Here is a 20846-nt window from a genome sequence, read left to right on the forward strand (position 1 = left end):
GCTGTACCAAGTCCCTGTTTCCCTTATTTTAACAGGCACATCGGACCTCCCAACACACACCCCTTGCTCACAGTGATGCAGCTGAGGGAGCATCTCCTGCCCCTGACAGTGCAACCCCTGCAGCCCCCGGAACCTGCTGGACCCCTCCCTACACACCCCTCCTCCCCGGCTCGGGAACTCGGGCGCGGGGCCCCCGTTGCGGGAGTGCTGTGGCCACCGGCCATCCCCTGCCCTGCGCTGCCTCCATCCCGGGGGTCCCGCACCCCTCTCCCCTCGCCCAGCGCTGCCTCCATCCCGGGGGTTCCGCGCCCCGCTCCCCTCGCCCAGCGCTGCCTCCATCCCGGGGGTCCCGCACCCGCTCCCCTCGCCCAGCGCTGCCTCCATCCCGGGCTGCCGCGCCCCGCTCCCCTCGCCCAGCGCTGCCTCCATCCCGGGGGTCCCGCACCCCGCTCCCCTCGCCCAGCGCTGCCTCCATCCCGGGCTGCCGCGCCCGGCGCCGCTCGCTCCGGGTGACACCTGCCGGCGGCTCTGCGGGCGGGCGGCGGGCGGGGACGCGGCCGTGTGCGGGGAGCCCCCGCCGCCCCCCGCCCCTCGCCGCCTCCCCTCTGCGCGGAGCTGTCCCCGGCCCCGCCGATCGCCGCCGTTCGCCAGCCCCGTGCCCATCGCCGCTCTCCGCCGCGCGGTGCCGACAGCTCCTCATCACTCCCCATCGCTCCCCGTCGCTCCCCGTCGCTCCCCATCGCTCCCCATCGCTCTCCGCCGCCGCCCCGCGCCCGCGCACTCCGCGCAGCCCCGCGCTCCGCTCCCGGCAGCCTCATGGCCGCGGAGGCACCGGGCGGGCGGCCGCGGCCGGGAGCGCCCTGCGGAGGTGAGGGGGTCCACCGGGAGGGCGGGGGCAGGAAAGGGACCGGCCCCGGCGGATGCGGGGGACACTGGCCCGGGGGGATGCGGGGCGCGCCGGCCCGGGGGTTCACCTGCGGGCGGGGCGGGGGCCGAGGGTGCCCCCGGCCGCTCCCACCCCCGGCCCCGGTTCCCTCCCGCCCCTCGCCGCTGCCGATCCCGGCCCGTGGACGCACAGCCCGTGCCAGCCCCGCACTGCCGGCGATAAAGTGCGGAGCTGAGCCGCGCAGGGAGGCGAGGCAATGGCGAGGCAGGCGAGCCTCGCTCGCTCGTGTACGTATCGCTCTCACTTTATGGAAGTCATCAACTATCGCTGCGGCGCATCAGTCACTGCCGGGAGCTGCCCGGCAGAGCAGGGCAAGGCTGGCTCGCTCTGATTTGGGCTTACGGTTATTTACTTAATGGAGATTCGACAGCAAACAGATAAATGAGCGAGGCTGCCGGGTCTCTGAGCGTGCCGAGTCCAACTTCTGACCGTGGATGAAAGAGGGATGCTGAGGTGGTGTGGAGACAGGACTGGTAAGAGCTGCAAAGGAGCACAGCGAGCCAGAACAGCAGGGCGAGGGGCAAAGGGAAAGGTGGTGGGAAGGAAGAAGGGAGAAGATAGGGAAAGATCGGTTTAAATCTGAATGATTTCTTTTTATTCCTGAATGTAGCCTTCTGCCCTGGCCAAGGTGTTGGTTGTAGGTTTGTGATGCCGGAGGAATAGCTCAGTTCCTGGTCCAGAAGGAATCCCTCCTGCCTTGTCCCCGCCTGACCGAGAGCCAGGAGGGACACACAGGGAGCTCCGGGAGAGACCCGCGAAGTTCATCCCATACTTTTCCCCCCTTCATCTCCCCCTTGGCACATTAGCATGCAGGGTAGGCTCTGGTGTGTATTTAACGACTCCATTTGCCGGCGTCTCTGTCAGCTCACACCGCCCTTCTCCAGCCGCGCTCCACCGCCTGCCTCCCTGGACCAGCCGGGTCCAGCTCCGGCCGCGGCCACCCCGGCGGATCTCCCGGACCCGGGTGCCGTTCCCAGCTGGGCTGGGCAGCGAAGGGAAAGCTCCGAGCGGTGCTGGAAGGGAAAGGGGCAACGCGAAGCGAGCTCAGGCGAGAGAGGCAGGGAGAGCCTCCGTCTCGGCAGCAATGAGGGAGAAGCTGTTTAGTCATCTCTCTATATATACTTTCACAATGATGATCACATTTACTGATTGCTTCTGACTGCATTTAGAGAGGGAGTCAAGAGGCAGGCAGCACAGTTCACCTTTTATCCTGAGGAGTGACTGCTCCCCCTTCCTTCCCGTTCCCCACATTCAGCCCTACTTTTGGGTGCCGAGTGTCTTTTCTTGCCAGGTAAGGCAGCGCTGCGAGCCGGCAAGATGGGGTTCTCTGGGCTCGCTGAGAGGGAGGGAGGGGAGAAGTTTGCATGCATGTATCCTAAGCCTGTTGCTTTTGCTCCTAAATCTCCCCAACAGACTGAGGGAGTGAGTGTTTTGCAGAAAGTTTTATTTTCTGGTGTTGCTGTGAAGGAAAAGGAATGTGTGACTGACAGAAGACACCGAGGCTTTAGCTGACATATTTTGCTTTAAAGCAAAGGTGTCTTTGCTGCCTGAGCCTGACCCAACAAGGATAGGAGAGGGAAGAAGGAATGATCTCCAGGCTCTTCACTCCCGTTAGCAGTTTTCATCAAGAAACTTGCAGTATGTTTATCGGTTGGATTTCAGACCAGCCCTGTCTGCTTCTAGAAAGGGAAACACTGAGATTTTTGGTTTGTCTCTGCTCTCTTGAGATGATGAAGAGACACTGATCAGTGTGGCATTGCTGTGGGAGCTGAAGTGGTAAGAATCCATCCTTTATTTCTTGACCCTTTAGGTGAACAGTCATAACTGTTCTCTATCGAGTTTTCCTCCAGAGCTTTCCTGGCCCAGCCTTGGCTGTTGGGGTTTTGTTCCAAACTGGGATGAGACCACGGTGCCCCCGGAGCGGCTGCAGCGGAGTCAGCAGTGGTCGGGAGGGATCCGATGGGGTCGGGAGCCCTGGGAGGGGGACGGAGGGCTCAGGCTCAGACTTTTCTATCAGATTTGCTTGACTGTTTCGCTGTCCCCACAGCTACCTAAAGAAAACAGCTTCTTCTCTCTACAGATACTTTTTTAAATCAGGAGGCAAATCATTCTATTTTGTGTACCAGTCTTCTAAATGTCATCAGCAGGGTGCCGGTCTGCTGTCAACCAGTTCCTTTTAAATTACATGCAGAAATTATGGTAATTAAAATTAGAAATATGGATATAGCTAAATATATGCTTGTTAGAATTAAAGTGTGTCTGTTTTCTATGAGAGCTCCAGAGACTGTCAACAGTACATTAGATTTTGAGTCCAGCCAATTGCTCACCAGCCTAAATAGGCTGGTTAGCAGTTACCAAAATCCAATCAGACAGAAAAGGAGGATTCTTTCTACATTCTGGAATTCTACATTCTAGATAAATTGGTTACTTCATCTTTTTTTTTTTACTCAGCTTAGGTTGTGCAGTTCAGAATTATAAATCCAGTCCTCTCTCTCTCCCAATTTTCTTTCACTTCCTTCAGGGAGTGGTAGAGTTCCAAGGAGTCATGGACAAGAAAAAGCAAAACCTCTGCAAGAGGGAATTTCACTACTCTTCTCACTCTTGTTCCTTCAGATAATTTATAGCTGAAAAAGAGTCATCTTTTGTGTCTTTTGAGGATCAAATGGGACAGATTCAATGTAACTTTGAAAATTAAGCTGGGTGCGCTCTGTTTTCCTATCCCGCCACATCTCTTGGACCCAGAGAAACGGGAACTGAACTTCCACAGAAGAATTCCCCTTTCTTTCTCTTTTGCTTTAATCTCCTGTCCCTTTCATAGCTGAGATATTTATAGCTTCCCCACATATACTGCCAGCATGAAAGGACCCATTTTATCTTTTAAAAATGGATTTAAAAATGTCTAAGTCACTCATGAGTTACCAGTGCTTTATTGGAACAATTATATGTGAAGTATTTATAGTGCCTCAGCAGCTAATGTAGGTAACCTGGAATCCACAACCAAAGTTATGAAAGTACAGAAGAGATTTCTAACGTGGTTCCCCTGAGAAATCAAGGAAGATGAGGATCCAATGTGCTGAAACTGGTCAGGTCACCAGTCAGTCCTGGCAGAAGGACTCTGGTGATGGTGCTAAGTGAAATCAAAACCCAGGGAAGACAGTTTGCCAGCAGGGAAAGCCGGAACGAGATGCCTTTTCTTGGTTTCTCAGTTATTTGCCTGTATATATTTGGTGATTAATGAATGAAATAGTTCTTATTTTGCTGCCTCCTGTTCTTAAATGTTTCATAAAAGGTAAAAGATCCACCACTGGCGGTAGAAAGCTGCAGTCTGAGCCCACTGAGCCCCTGGAGATGCCTTTTCAGCTGAGGGCTGGGGGAGATTTTCAAAGTCATGCAGAGAAAGTTTTCAGTGCTGAGCTCTGCCTCACGCAGATGACAGAGCCTGGTCCCCAGGGTGGCCAGTCTGGCACCATCAACGCAATAAATTCTCTCTTTAGGGGGAGAGAAAAAGTGGTGCTTTGTAATACTGAACAATTCTTTAGAGGGAAATATTGTGGGATGTTTGCTCCAGTACCATGTAGATGAGCAAAGTGTCTCCTTGGGATAAGCATCACTATGGATTATTATATGTTTCGTAATTGCAAAAGCTGTCAGCAGCAATAAGATGCTCGCACGAGGGATTTCAATTGTCCTTTAGATAGTAAAATTGCAGAGAAAGATGCTCCACATTAAGGTGATGAATGTTAATTTGCCCCGAAGAGGAAGAGCATTTCTGTGAGCACTTCAGTCGTTTTCACCACAGACTGATTCCATCATTTTTTATTCAGTATTTTGATGGCCTGTTGGAATCAATAAGGCTGCAGCCTTACTGGCTGGAATGGCAGCTTTCATGTAAGTTAAAAACTTTAGAGTAAAACTGCCTACAAAGACACAATTAAGCTCTGAGGGCCTGAGTCAGTGGAATCAATGGAATTTCCATTGATAAATTGACTTTTGATAGGGCTCCTAATGCATCTCATATGATGATGGCACCTTTGTTCAGATAACTTCATGGTAGAATTAGAAAAGCTCTAGGGAAGTGAAAGTAAATGCAAGTTAAAACAAAAGTTAATGACTGTAGGAACTCTGACCAAAGATCAGAAAGATAATTTCATGGCTAGATCAGAACACAAAAACTACTCAAACTTCAAGAGAATGTTGGCCTCCAGCGGCTAAGGATCTGGACAACTTGGGATATTTCTCATACAAAAATCCAAGAGTGCAGTAAACATACTTTGTTTCAGCCTAAGAGTCCTTCAGTTCTTCAGCTGAAGGACTTCTGCCCCTGTTAGCCAGGAAACAGGCAAAGCATCTTCCTGCTGGAAAGAAATTCTCCAGCTTTGGAGCCTTCCTTCATTCCGATGTTCTTGGTACTTGGTAGCTTAATCCATCAGCTGTCACACCTGGGATTGAAGCTTACTGGTGCTCAGGTATTCTGAACAAAGTTTCCCCAAAAATCAGAATTTTGCTCTCGTCCAGTGGAGGGCTGCAATATTTCCCAAGAATAAACCCCACCTCTAAATGAAAGAGAGCAGCAGCAAACTGCTGCTGAGGCCAGGCCTAGCATTAAAGATGGAAGACAACTGGTGAAAACCAGAGAAAACTTTCCATTTCTTTCAACTAAAGATGTTCTTAGTGCGAGGTTCAGAACATACTGAGCTTCTTTAGGACTGGAAATGCAGCTAAGCCCAGTCGCGGGTTTTCGTGGTGTACGATTCCACTGCAGGCTGATTTCACTGGAGTTCCCGGCTCTTTCTTGACAGCTGTAGTTAAACTGATGAGCACATGAGGCTTACACCTGGGGAATTATGGATTAGTCTTGTTTGTGAGGAAGCAAATATAAATTACTGTGTTTATGCTACTTTTAAAATGCTTTTAATGAGGAATCATTTGCTATTCAAAATTTCAATCCATAATAATGCCATAACCCCGCTGAGCTGATTATCATGTGCCTTGTTCAGCATCATTCTTCACCTGGGAGGTGGGGGCAAGCCAGTGGTTTTAAATTCTCGCATCTGTGCTGATCCTGGACTCTTCAACCCAACGGGGCAGGACGCCCTGTGTGACTGTGTGCTGTGTTCTCTTCTGTTTTGTGTTTTAGATGGAACTGGTCTGACTCCCAGCAGGTCCCAGGAACATCCCAAGCCTCATCTCCAGTAACACGGCCTGGGCTCATCATGGCAGCAGGAGTAGCAGCGTGGTTGCCCTTCGCCAGGGCAGCTGCCATAGGATGGATGCCAGTGGCCAACTGTCCCATGCCACTGGCTCCAACGGAGAAAAATAAGAGGCAAGATGAGCTGATCATCCTCAATGTGAGTGGCAGGCGCTTCCAGACCTGGAGGACTACACTGGAGAGGTACCCGGACACTCTCCTGGGCAGCACAGAGAAGGAGTTCTTCTTCAACGAAGACACCAAGGAATACTTCTTTGACCGGGACCCCGAGGTCTTCAGGTGCATCCTCAATTTTTATAGAACTGGCAAGCTGCACTACCCCAGGTACGAGTGCATCTCTGCTTACGACGAAGAGCTCGCCTTCTACGGGATCCTCCCTGAAATCATCGGGGACTGCTGCTACGAAGAGTACAAGGACAGGAAGCGGGAGAACGCAGAGCGGCTGATGGATGACAACGACTCCGAGAACAACCAGGAGGGCTCCATGCCCTCGCTGAGCTTCCGGCAGACCATGTGGCGAGCCTTCGAGAACCCCCACACCAGCACCTTAGCCTTAGTCTTTTACTACGTCACCGGGTTCTTTATCGCCGTCTCTGTGATCACCAACGTCGTGGAAACCGTGCCCTGCGGCACCGTGCCGGGGAACAAGGAGCTGCCCTGTGGGGAGCGCTACGCGGTGGCTTTCTTTTGCCTGGACACGGCGTGCGTGATGATCTTCACCGTCGAGTACCTGTTGAGACTCTTTGCTGCGCCGAGCCGCTACCGCTTCATCCGCAGCGTGATGAGCATCATCGACGTGGTGGCCATCATGCCCTACTACATTGGCCTGGTGATGACCAACAACGAGGACGTCAGTGGAGCCTTTGTCACACTAAGGGTTTTTAGGGTTTTCAGGATTTTCAAGTTCTCTCGCCATTCCCAAGGCCTGAGAATCTTGGGCTACACTTTGAAGAGCTGTGCCTCCGAGCTTGGCTTTCTCCTCTTTTCCCTCACTATGGCAATCATCATCTTTGCAACTGTGATGTTTTATGCAGAGAAAGGGTCCTCGGCAAGCAAATTCACCAGTATTCCTGCTTCCTTTTGGTACACTATTGTAACCATGACAACACTGGGGTGAGTATTACTTTTCCTTTTCCTGAGCAGCAGGCAAGCATGTACTGGGAGCTTGACTTCAGCTCCTCCTCAGCATTTTCCTGGGTGCATGTTCAAGAAGGGGCTCGAAGTGTTGAGGGTTTGATTGTTCTTTGCCTTACAACTCCTGCAATTTGTGTGCAGTTGTATAAACCAGAAAAAGCACTTACACCCACTTGGCAAATGCTCGGCACCACGGTAAATGAGTGCAGGAGGAGCAAGGTGGTGGAGTAGCAGGTCCTGATTCATTTTTGCAGGAGGGAAAAGCTGACCCGAGTGCAAGGGGCTGGGAGAGAGAGCTCTGCTCTCTCTGACATTCACTCCAGCCATGCCGTTCACACAAAGCTGCTGATGTATCTGTTGTGTCTCGTTGCGGTGTCAGTCGTTGTTTCTTCACTTGACTTGCCAGGAACTACAGATTTGCTGAACTCAAGTGGATGTTGTGGGTCGCCGTACTGAAAATACTCAGTGATGGCCAGGACATGATCTGGTTTCTACTTAATCGAGCAGGATAGGGGCTTCTTGTCTGTGTTTAGCTGTGAGTTTGAAAACTGAGTGTGCTGCAGCAGTTGCAGTAGAATTTCAAACATTACCATGGACAGGTACAAAGATAATGAAATCAAAGCAAGGGGAATGTAGCCTGGAGGGCACTTTTCCCCCTTATATTTCATTTCCGTCTTACAGATGTTGCGACTGAGATTATAGATTTGAGCTTCTGCTGCTCTGAACTAAAACCTCTGCGAGCAGAACGGCCAAACCCTCACCCTGACAAGGTTATGTAGAGGAAAGTAGGCATTGCAGGCTGCTGCTTTGGGCGCACACAAAGTCAGGATCAAGTGCAATCTCTGCATCCCATTCGTATGGGAAATTTAGAGTTACTTTGCAAAGAGGTTTCCCACTGGAGAGTTCACACAGTTTAATATTCAGAGGTAGACAATTCTCCTCCTTGTAATGCAGTGACCACTTTTTCTCTAAACTGCTTTTGATTTTAAACACTACTCTGTGCCTATTATACATGAACAGGCTCACAGTAGCACTTTTAAATTATTAAAATCATAATTCAGCTGTCAGAAAGGCGCCGAATCTGGGCATATGACAACTGAAAGTCTGAATTTCTTCATTAGGTGAAATGTAGAACCTGTTTGTCATAGTCACCTAAAGATCTCTTATTCTTCCTTTTTAATATCGAAGCAAAGTTTGCAAATTTATGGCAAAAGCTGTTCCTTACCCTGGGAAGGCCAGCGCTTACTTAGAAATCAAAGCTGGGCTTTGCATCCCAGCACTGCCCCACGCTGTAGCTCAACTTCCCATATTCTGACTGGTCCATACTGGTCTGTTCCCTGCCCATCCCCACCACTGTGTCTGATCAGCTTCAGGGGGACACCTGCCTGGGGTGGCTCCTTCACGTGTCTCTGCACAAGGGGAGATGCGTGAAAATCCAGTTCTATTTTCAGATTCCTGTTTAATAATGATCACACCCGTCCTACAGGCCTGCACCCATTCACGCTCGTGCTGTTACATCTTTGTGACAGGAGACTTGGGGCCGAGGGGCCGTCCTGTGCTGCTTGGGAACAGCCCCAGTACGTGCAGAATGTGCTGGAGAGCAGCTGAGGCTCTGCTCCCGCCAGGGCAGTGCCTTGGTTTGCATCCCTTTCCCTCCCTTTCTGAACACAGGGACAGACCCGAGTGCTCCCAAGGACCTCAGAGGGTTCTCAATTTGTTGTAATCACAGAAATCATAGAGGTACAAGTGCTGGAAATGAGCTGACACGGATTTAAGAAATTAGACATTTAAACATGGCCTTGTAAGGGTTCATTGGAAAGGGACCTATAAAAGGCTGTCAAAGTCTTAAAACTGAGACTTCTGGTGTTGCTGATTTGGGACTTTGTAGTGGTTTGGTCATTTTAGGTCATTTCCACCTTCCTGACTCCCATCCTCCTGGAGGAGTTCACCACCCAGGGCTAACCCTCCTGGCCCCCTTCATTTCCCCAAAAGTCCTTCCAGTTCTGACAAACTGGCACTTTCAGACAATATTTCATATACATCTCTCTTCAGAAGTCATTTCAATCTGTTTGGAAGGATCTTGTTACTAATGAGAGTCCTGGCAATTCGTCCTGCACAGACGCTGCCAGAAATGCAGCCAAGGTCTCCAACGTGCTCCCTAATCCATCAGACTTCCCCTCCTCAGTGCTGGCCACTTCACTGCTTGGATTTCAGCAGCACTCAGAGCTTTTATCGAGATCTTAAATATTTCCTGCCTTTTGCCCTTAATAATTCAGCCAGCATTTAAAACAAGAAACTATAAAGCACAACAGTTTTTAACTCAAAACCATACATATATATATATATACATATACATATATATATGTAGCTTGCTTTCACCACCAGTACGTTTAAATCCAGGTAAGTGAGGGTTTCCCTGATGCTGGAATCTCAGCATTGCTTTGACAGAGTGCCTTAGAGGAGTGATCTGGAACATGCAGGATAACTTCTTCCCTGTTACTAAGATTAGCTCCATTTGTATAAAACAAAAGTTTACTTACAGCAAACAACCAAAGCGAACAGTAGGAGACCATAAACCCTCCCCCTGTACTGTGCATCCGCTGCTCTCCCAGATTCCCAAGTATCTTTAGGATACAATCACATTTCCAGATTGTCTTGTAAAAAAAAGGCAATAAAAGTGTTTTTCTTCTTGAAGGTGAAGCCCAGCATCAATAAATAACCGCTGCTTTTGGTGGGGTTACCATGCAAATCAGTTTAGAGAAATTCGGGATGGCTTTGGGGCTCCTTAGGCAGTTAACAGCCCAGGGAGACAGGTACAGCAGCTTTTCTGGAGTGGGAAACAAAGCAAAGGAATTAAATTATACTGACCCTGCATCTCTGATCCCTCTGCTGTGCTCATCAGCCCTGGTTTAACAGAGACTGTTTTTAATTTAACACGATTTAAATTTTGCTCAGGAGGCTTTATAATGAAAGCATTATTCTTGGGTGCATCTTAAATCAATCTGAATTACTGAAACAACTATTCAAAATTAATTCAAAATCGGCTCTCCAGTTCATGCAGAAACATTTTTCTCAAGAGGCCAACAGCTCCCATCTCCTCTCTCGTCCCTCTCGAAAGCCCCAGTGCAATGAGCTCTGCCTTTGCCAGACCCTTCCTGTGTTCTGTGGGGGGTTCTGACCCCTGGGACCCCCCGCTCGGGAATGCAAGTGCTGCCAAGAGCAGCAGAGGAGCGGTCCCTGTCCTGGCTTTCAGCTAATTCCATATGCGATCACTGGGTTTACATCTATAGGTAAATGTGTTAATTAGAGTGAATTTGGTTCCCTTGTTACCAGTGCATTGGTTTTCATGGAATCATAGAGTGGCTGGGGTAGGAAGGAACCTTAAAGGCTACCTCATTCCAACCCTCTGCCATGGGCAGGGACACTTTCCACTAGCCCAGGTTGCTCCAAGCCCCACCCAATATTCAGTTTTATTCACTTTTAGGGAGTGATATGGATGGGGAAGCCTCAGGTTCTGCTGCTGCCCCTCGCGTGCAACACAAACACGAGACCTCTCTCACCCCACTAAACCCCACGCCACTTTTGCCCAGAGAATGTGTTTTTCTAAGCTTTTTAGAGCTGCTTTCATTTCATCTGACAGCAGCAATATGTTTCAGACTCCTAGGCAGTGTCTATGACCTGCAGCAGAGGCATCAAACTGTAGCTGTGAAACCCTGAGTGCCACATCCTCCTGCACCACTGCGGGCACGGAGAGGCTCCCAGGGCCCTGCTGGGCATCACAGGCAGGCTGCCCATGGTGCCCCAGACAGGGGAAGAGAGTCCTGGAATGGTTTGAGTGGGAAGGGACCTTAAAGCCCATCCAGTTCCACCCCTGCCCTGGGCAGGGACACCTCCCACTGTCCCAGGCTGCTCCAAGCCCCGTCCAGCCTGGCCTTGGACACTGCCAGGGATCCAGGGGCAGCCACAGCTACTCTGGGCACCCTGTGCCAGGGCCTGCCCACCCTCCCAGGGGACAGTTCCTTCCCAATATCCCATCTGACCCTGCCCTCTCACAGTGGGAAACTATTCCCCCTGTGTCCTGTCAGTCCATGCCCATGTAAAATGTCCTGCTCCAGCTCTCCTGGAGCCCCTTTAGGCACTGTAAGGTGCTATAAGGAGGGAATGTTCCTGGGGGAAATTGTGATTGTCATGGGGGAATTTGAGCCATTTTTGTCAAGAAAGCAGCAGCACCACAGGCCAGGGAACAGAGGCTGGTGCTGGGTTTGGTTTGTCCTTAGGGACATAACTGTGTGGTTTTCTCTTGCATAGAAAGGCTGAGCTCCCTCAGCTCAGCACCCTCGGGGTGCTCCGTGGAGAATCTCTCTGGCTGAGTGTCGCCCTCATAATCTGCAAGAACATAATGGCTTTGAGAGCACTATCCCTCTTTCAGGTTCAGCTGCACTGGTCAATCAGTTTGAAAGACACAGCTCAGTGCACTTGGACAACACAGGCCCATCTGTATAATTCATTTAAGGAACCAGGTTAACGCTGGAAAGTCGATAAAACAGCCCTGCTGGCCTGGTTATGTCAACAGCCTGATCTGGAGAAAGAGCTGAAATTTCTTAGAGGGTTTATTAGCCGAGTGTGTAGAGAGCGGGGATTTGGGGGTAGGGTCTGGTTTGGCTCAGTTTTGCCTCTGTGGAATGTGGATCAGAGAGAACAGGAGCGAACGGGCGCCTGAGCAACCGCCCTGAAAGAAACATCAGTCTCTGTTTTGCTTATTTCTTGGGTTTTCTTTTTTTCTTGGTGTTCGGTTGTGGACAGGAGTGGGGAGGGAGTGTGAGCAGTGCAGTGGCACGTGAGGGCCGTGGTGCCAAAGTGCTGCCAGCTGGGCTGAACCCTGAGCACGTTTCAGCGATTGGTGCCAGGCACCGTGAGAGCAGAGCGAGCTCTGCTCTGATTTCTGCACAGCAAAACCACTCAAGCTGATAGTAACCTTCATTCACCCTCCTTCACGCAGACTAAGAGGAGTTTGCGAAGTAAGGAAAATAATAAATCATCTCTGGAGCACTGCCATTCCCACTCCTCTGGAAAGATCGTTGTTTGGGCCAGGAATCACACTGTGCGTGTCAGGGCTTTGGGAACTGCCATTAAACTGAATCAGGAAAAACTTCTTGAATAGAAACACCACTTTGCATACTTAACATCACCAATGGGAAGAGGGATGAGATGTGGGATGTTTCCTTTGTGAAGGAAGGGGCTGGAATTTCATCACTCTCACCATTTCCCACACAGTCAGCAATTCCTATATCCATGGGCCAAAGAACTACTTGAATTTAATACACACAAGGTCCAATCAAACCATGAATTGATGGAGCTACACAAAGAGGCCATTTCCTTGAGCTTTCATTCTCTTCACTCCGGCTTCATCTTATACCAAACGTGTATCAATTCTCTCCTCCTAATGGATTTACAGATATTGTGTGCGAAATGTCTTTGTATCAGAAACTACAGATGGAACCTTTTCCCTTCACCATCTTGATATAAATCTCAGGCAAGCATCTCATTTTTGAGCTATTTGTATTCACCAGAACCCCAGAAGTATTAAGACACCTTTATTCATTCTCAGAGCAAGTGGAATTCACTGGATTATTTTTTTTCCTCTCTTAAAAAAAAATTATCTATCCTTGTGCTTTTCGTGGCTTTGGATATTCGTAAAGATTGCACGTATGTGCAAACGCACCATTTTTAATGTGCAAGACAAAATAACTTGCCTTTAGGGTAACTCATTGTGTGAGAAGTGAATTATTTTGAATAAGGCTAAGAAATGTTGCTGACTAAAATTGTAACGTGACTGCTAAATTTACCAGTGGAAGCCTTGGCAGGGATGCATCTATAGCAACTGATTTACAGATTTTTTTCTGATCTCCTCTTTCTTTTTTTCCCCCTTTTCTTTCTAACCTGCCTTACAGTAAGTGCCTGAGAAATACAGATTAAAGATAACATTGCATTTTCATTGGAGATGAAGGGAAGTGATTGGCATGCTGACTGGATCTGGGCTATTTTTAGTCGCATAAAATGATAATTTCATAACAGAGCTGACCCAGTAAAAGTAATCAGTTTACAGACATCAGCTGAAAATAAGGGACAGAGTAGCCACTGTCAGTCAGAGAGCAGAGAGAGGGGAAGAGAAGTTAAAGGCCCTGCAACAAATTAGCCAAAACTAATTACGTGTCTCAGCTGATTACAGCCCATGGGAGTGGACAGGGAGAGGAGCACAGGGAGCTGCTGAGTGCCCCCAGTCTCTGCAGGAGCTTCATCCTGCCAACACCCATCTTCATCCTCACAGGGACATCCAGGCCCCACATCCTTGCCCAGCCCTGCTCCCTTGGCACGGGTTTAGCATGGGGCACGAACCTGAGATAAACCCCCGCCACATTTTGATGTCAGGAAAATAACAAGAGAAGTTTTTACTGCAATTTCTTAAGGGATCTGTGCTTTCAAGAGAATGAAGTGACAGGGCAAGGGAGAATGGCTTCAAAATGCAAGAGAGTAGGTTTAGATTGGATATTGGGGAGAAATGTGAGGGTGGGCAGGCCCTGGCACAGGGTGCCAGAGCAGCTGTGGCTGCCCCTGGATCCCTGGCAGTGCCCAAGGCCAGGCTGGACTGGGCTTGGAGCAGCCTGGGACAGTGGGAGGTGTCCCTGCCCATGGAGGATTAAAAACAAGATGATCTTTAAAGTCTTTTCCACCTCAAACCAATCTGTGATTCTGGGTATGGGGATACCTGTGACAAAAGCCGGCCTATGTCCAGGCTGTGTCCCAGGCGCTGTAATGGAATCACCTCATCAAGAAAAAAAAAATACAAAAAAGTGTAAGATAAACAGAGAAACTTTTCCTGAGCATGAACCAGCACCTTTCCCTGCCAGCCATCTCACACCCAGCTCGGCACCTCGGTGCTCACGGAACATTTACCCTCTGATCCACGGAACGGGTTTGGTGTCAGGGGAAGCAATGAACCATTGGCACTGAACACAGGTTGTGGCTTCCTGCCCTTGTCCCCGGTGCCTGCAGAGCACACAGGAGCTGCCCAAGCTCACTGCCAGAGGATGGGGCAGGCTTATGGTTTATTTATCTTTATCACGGCACAAGCTCCAGACGGCGATATCCGAGCGGGGCAGCCGGTGCTGGCACTGCCCGTGGACAAAGTGCAGCCACAGGAGCAGGGCCAGCCCCAGGCAGCTCTCGAGGCTCAGGCAAGGCTGCTGGCAGTGATATCCCATCGTGAGCATCGCTGCTCTGTAGAAGTTGAAGAGGAAAAGAGCTGCAGTTTGGTCCTTTACCCACTGCTTCCCACTCTCGCTGCTTCACCACCCAGCACAGAATTTTTCTTCTGTCAAATCCCACCACATCCATCGTGAATTTGTTAATATTTTCCTCCAGTGAAGGCAGATGAATGTTTTTCCTACAGACCAGAAGACAGGCAGCATTCAGCCAAGCTCTGCCTTCTCCTGGACAGACAATGCCTGCAGAAACAGATTGTGTCTCTTTAACTATTTACCACTGCTACATTACAACACACTCAAGGGCTGTAATTCACCTCTTAAAGTTACAAGTAAGTGTGGAAGAGGTATTTTAAAATCAATATCTAACAGAATGCCATTGTTCCAACATTAAAACCTGCTGGGAAATTACTGGGAGGCATGTGGCAAGTCAAATCACTGCCTGCCAGAGGAGGAAACAATTCATTACTCCTTTTAAAGGTGCAAGCCTTTACTGGCTTTTCATTCTGCTTTGCAGCCTCAGAAATTACGCTGGAGCATCTGGCTCCTTCTTTCCCTCATTCTTCCCTGATTTCGCTCTTTTGTTCTGCCTTTCCATTGTGGGTTTTTCTTACTTTCCACACGGGGCCGTGCGGCGTTCGGGGCTGGCGCCGGGCGCTGCCAGGGCATTGTCCCCGCTGTCACTCCCGATGTCGAGTGGCAGCTCTGAGGATGAATTGCCTCTCACCGCTAAAAGCATCTGCGAGGAGCAGCAGCGAAGCCGAGCCGGGCAGGCACTCAAAGCCATTTCCCGAGCTGCCCTTCCCGCTCCGCTCCGGGAGCACTGGAGCGGCTTCGCCCGGGGAAGCTGCTGCTTTCATCTCGGGCTGCCATCTGCAGCACAACTAAAACACAGATCAGCTTAACTTTTTGCCTTCAGGACTTTGCGAAATTTGGCTGATGTGCATGCCCAATAAAGGCCTTGAGGAGGATTGTTTGCCTCTAAAGAGAGGAGTCCCGCGGAATGAGGCTACGGGCCCCTGGAAGCTGAGCTGGAGCAGGGCTGCTGAGGGCTCGGTGGATCTGTGCTGTGGAGCCTCCTCATAAAAAGGTCAAATAATTCGAGTAATAAGTCTTAAACACACAGAGGGAGGCAGCTGCTGTTGCTGAATGTGCACCGCGTTGGGGTTTGCTGAACACCCTGGCACCCCCGAAGCTCCCCAGCCTCGCCCAGTCTGCTGGGCTCACTTTGAACAGCTCCTGGTAGCCCAATCACACATCCCCAGCACTGCGAAGAGCCCCTTGCTGTATTCCTGGTGTCCGTGTGACTCCCCTTTGCCATCGAAAAGTCACAAACTGCTGCTGTTTTTCTCATCCTGCCTGTAGACACAGGGTTCCACATCAGATGTGAAAACAGCAGATGATAAAATCTTGAGTCACTTTCAGCCTTTAATATGCAAATATGCAGCCTTGATAACAAGATTGCACCCCAGCACCAGGCAGCCCTTTTTTTCCTTTTTTATGCTAAGGAAAACACTTCTTACTATCATTTAGTTTTGCTTGTATCTCATGTAGTTAGAATCATGGAATCCCAGAAGGGTTTGGGTTGGAAAATCTCCTCCATTCCCACCCCCTCCAATGGGCAGGGACACCTTCCACTATCCCAGAGCCCCATCCAACCTGGCCTTGGCACTTCCAGGGATGGGGCCACAATCCTCAATTCCATGTCTGTACGCTCCACATGCACTTCTGGGGTGTAATTTGGAGACAACACATGCACATTTTTCTCTGTATTTGTATGATCTGGAGCACAAGGGAGCCATCCTCCTCAAATATTAATTACAGTCACTGTGGTAAGAACAAAAATAGCATTTTATTTTTCAATGGAAAAGGATTGTGCAAGCCAGCTCTTCTCACAACCTGGGCAGAAGTAAGCTGTCTTCAAAGGGAAAGCTAAAGTGAGACAAAGCTGCTCTGAGCTGCTTTCTCCTGAGTCCATCTACTTTGGGGTCTTAGTTTGGACCAGGAATGCTCCGTGGAAGCAAACCCAGCCCTCCTGTCCCCGCTGCAGTTTGGCTCCCAGTGCAGAGCACGAGGACCGATCCCTCCTGGATGAAATACCCCTGGAAGAGGCACTCCAAGAACACTTGATGTGCTCTTACTGCTGATGGGCTTTCAAGCACTGAGCAGAACAGGTCTGGCCTCCAATGAATAGTCCCCAGGTGTGTGCAGGGGACGCCCAGAACTCTGCTCCAGCTCCTGCTGACCTGCACCGCCTGACAGTGCAGGTATAAACTTATCCTTTCCCTACCATTGAGCTCAAAACTCATTCTCAATTATAATCCTGTTTTAGTCGGGCTTTTTTGATGTTTACATCATTTCTTGGGCTTTGTCATCAATATTAATGTGGGAAAAGCTCCACTTGCTTCTTTCTGCCTCTCGTGAGGGAAGATGGGAACAGGCTCTGACACCTCCGTTACTCCACTGCATCAGAGCCTTTTTCTAGTAGTCAGCGTCTGAAATGAGTAGAAACAGCACCTAAATTTACCACTTTGAGCACGAATCAATGAAGCATTATTGCCAACACATTCTTCACTGTCACACATCTCAGTTGTGCTGCTGGTTCAGGAAGATTTAAAACCCCGTCTCCCACCCAGCTTTGCATCTGAGATACCCTTTTTACCAATCTCGCTCTCTTATCTCTGCATAATTAACCAAAATATGAAATTCCCAGCTTCTGCCATGCCTGTGTGTGCTTCAGAACTTCCCCCAAGACCACAGGATTGTGTGCAGATGGGCAATCACGGGCAGCTCGCAGGAGGCAATCACAACTTTTACTTGGTGCCTCTTTCGTTTTCCTGCCTACTTACATCTGCCCAACCGTCTGTTCATCAATCCTGGGAGCATCCATCACGGAATAGGATGAGTCCTACTGAGTCAGACACTCTGCTTCAGTTCATGAAATGAGCTGGCAAGATATTCTAGCCCTGGCACACTCGATGCAGAAGATTTCAGCCCTCTTAGATGTTTTTCTGCTAGAGAGGAATAGCAGGCCAGATTAAATAATAGAAACAGTCATTCAGCAAAGCAGCCATTGAATGAAAACATGGGAAATGGATGATATTAGGTAAAAGTCATCCCTCTAGCTAAGGGTCAGGACGAGTAGTAAGCTGGGCTGAAGGGACACAAGATTTTGGGCTGGAGAGGGCTGAGCAGGATGAATTCCACCACTAATGAGCTTAGCGAATAAGCTCATTATCTAATGAGCTCTATTGAACAAGCTTGAATTCCTGCCTGGGGAAAGCCCTGCTACAGATCAAACATAGGTAAACAGCTCCATCAGTTTACACACAGACAGGCATCTGAAGCACAGCAGCAAACTCAGGGTCATTGGCTGAGCCTTTCCCGAAGGTGTGGATGTCAGGAAGGATCAGAAAAGCAGCAAAGAGCAGAGGCTCTTTTCCAGTTCTGTCCTTTCTGCTCAAACTGGGACACGAACGAGGATGCACGGACACAACTCGTCACCACACCCGTGGCCTGTAACTTTCCTTCACCATTTACATCAGGCTGCTCCACCCTGCTCCTAAGACACTGCAGAGCTGGACTAGGAAACCTCCAAAGGACCAAGACTGTAACCAAAAATGCTCCCGAAATGCTTCATCTCTGTGAATCTCCATCTAAAACCCCAGCCTTGCTTTGGCGCCTGGGGAGATCTGCCAGAGCAGATGCCAATTCCGAGGGTTTGGAAAAGGCCCAAAGGAAATCTCACATCCACACTGCCTCGTGGACAATTTATTGCCCAGAAAGGCAGAGAGGAGTCTTGGAGTGCCTGTAAGGAATGGCCCATCATCCCCACAGGCTGCTTAGTGCAGTTTTCAGTTCTCATGACTTGGAAGTGAAAAGGGAAAATGGGATTTCAGAAAAGGAGAAGGGATCTACAGATGAAATCTTCATTTTGACTTCACATAGCATCATTTGCATTTATTTTTACCATTTCTTCTTAGATTTTCAGCACATACTGAAATATTGTCTAAAGCATTCGTTTCCTGTAGTTGTGCCACTCCAAAACCTTGGCACTGTCCATCATTTGTCTGTTACCATCTGAGCAGGGCAAAAAAATGTTGGAAGAGGAAAAGGGAAGGAAAATACATGAGCTTTCCAGTAAAATATAATGGCTAGGTTCGTGGGAGAAAAAGATTTTGAGTAGAATATGGGTGTTCAGTGTTTAAAAATATATATCTTTAAAGCTCTGCACGCATGCCCTGAAGTGCACAGCCCGGGGTAAACAAACGCAGGCAGCTCCTTGTACGTGTCAGGATATATTCACATGATTGCAGCAGGAAAGTCTGGCACCAAATGTACTGTGAACCGAAAATGAATTTCAGCAGCTTTTATGATTCATTTTTTGTCAGAAACAAAGGCTGTGGCTGGAGCTGCTCATGTGCCGTGTCCAGCGGTGCCAGCAGCACAAACCCTGCATGCAGGAAAGGCTGTGGCTGTGTGTCCTTCCAGGGGGGTTCTGGCAGCTTGGACACCCCCTTGGAATGTCATCTGTGAACTCATTTCTGCTGGTGCTGCCCACTCTGGTCCCAAGGTGCAGGGGAGTCACTCTGTGACAGCCATGAGTCACAGCAGGGAAAACAAGTGCTGCTGGCAGGGAAACTGCCTTGGAATAGGCCAGGGTGGGGCCTTTATGCACTGGTTTTATGGGAAAGCCGTCATGGCAGGAGATGCCTCCTGGGGCAGGTCCTCTCAGAGCCCCATCTCATCATTCCTGTTTGCCAGGGCTTCCCTGGGGCCTCGGGGAGGTGCTGATCCCCAGCTCCCTGTGTCAGCTGCACTCCCGTTAAGGCGCTTAAGAAAACTGTTGGATAGAATTTCTGTGCCATTAATAACTGCTTCCCTAGCAATAGCAAAACAGAGTGGGCAGCCAGCACATCCACCGCCTATGGCACGTGACTGTACAGTAAATTAAATCCACCCGTTAAATCACCACAAACTGAGAGAAAGGGCATTTATCTGAACATCCCTGGATGCCAAGTGCTTTGTTTGCAAGGTGAAATACTCAGGATGAAAACAATTGGTGGCTAAAAGCAAGTCAGACAAGGATTTCACAGAATCACAGAATATCCTAAGCTGGAAGGGACCCATGAGGAGCATCAAGTCCAACTCGTGGCCCTGCACCCACGGCAGGAGGGCCAGAATGAGAGGAGCTTTTAAGATCCCTTCCAACCCGAACCGTTCCATGATTCTGTGAATTCCCAGCCCTCTGGAATTAATCAGGTAAACGTGCACAGTCAGCTGTCCCTCTCATCCACGCTTGGGTTGCTGCAGTTACAATTCTGCTGCCAGCCAGGCTCTGTCCCCAGCACACAGCTCAGAGTGGCCCAGAGAGAGAAGGGGACGTGGTCACCCAGCGAGTGGGACAGGAACCAGCTCCAGTGGCTTCCTTCCAAACGTGTGTGCAATCTAAACAAAACATCAAAGAACTCCACCTCCTCTCACAGATAAAAGGAGAGAATGGTGAAAAAAATCACAGAGCATTTTAGACGGCAGAATGAAAGACGTTCCACAGGTCTGGGTTTTCCGGCTTTGTAGGGAACATGATTTAGCAAAATGCAAACAGGAGTTGTTTCTCTCCCAGACGTTGATTTATTATTTAATACAGAAATACTATAAATAGCAAATCTGCAGAATCATCCAGCCAAGGAAGGGAGGGATGCATGTGCAGAGCCCCACACATCTCAGCAGGCTGTGCCAGAAGGTTGTCAGGCGGCGCAGCCGGGGCTGTTCCACACCTGCCATGAGCTCCCAGCGATTTCTGTCACTGTGCTGCCCTTTCCTCAGATTCAACTTCACCCATGAATTATTGGTTTTAACAGATTATAGTTACACTTCTAGCCAGAAGGGAAGCCAGTTCATCTGTGCACCAGGCTGTGTTTTAAGTCAGACTCTGCCATGGCCCAGGCAGTTGGGCATTCCTCAATATTTTACCCAGTGACTTATTCAAGTGGAATAGATGCACTCTGTGACAAGTGCTGCCACACAGGATGGAAACTGCTAAATAACAGCAAAATCAGCTCATTTAAGCTACAGTATAATGTAAGGTTTGGGCTTTTACTATATAATCCATTTTAAAGTACTCTTAGATATGTTGCTCTATGGTAAAATTGGATTTTTAGCAAAAATATAGCCCAAATGCTCAGCATAACAAACTGTAATCACAGCAGTCAGTTTGCCATTGAAGATGCAATGCATCCTCTAGATCTTTTTTTTCCACTTATCTTTTGAATGCAATTTTCTGTCCCACTCTGTT

The 20846-nt window shown here is 49.4% G+C and overlaps 1 protein-coding gene across 6 annotated transcripts in view; it reads left to right on the top strand.

Moving 5' to 3' along the window:
- Window positions 1-609: 609 nt before the first annotated feature.
- The window catches only part of KCND3 (potassium voltage-gated channel subfamily D member 3), a 113065-nt gene continuing 92828 nt past the window's right edge, over window positions 610-20846 (top strand). For 2 of the 6 annotated variants that reach the window (XM_039565223.1, XM_039565224.1), the window contains exons 1-2: window positions 610-868; window positions 6084-7268. In XM_039565223.1, coding sequence (XP_039421157.1) covers window positions 6160-7268 — 1109 coding nt within the window. In that variant the 5' untranslated portion in view covers window positions 610-868; window positions 6084-6159. The other 4 variants (XM_010404299.4, XM_020584894.2, XM_020584895.2 and 1 more) reach the window with 4 other exon arrangements.

This window comes from Corvus cornix, chromosome 26, assembly GCF_000738735.6.
Source record: "Corvus cornix cornix isolate S_Up_H32 chromosome 26, ASM73873v5, whole genome shotgun sequence".
NCBI classification, from domain to species: Eukaryota; Metazoa; Chordata; class Aves; order Passeriformes; family Corvidae; genus Corvus; species Corvus cornix.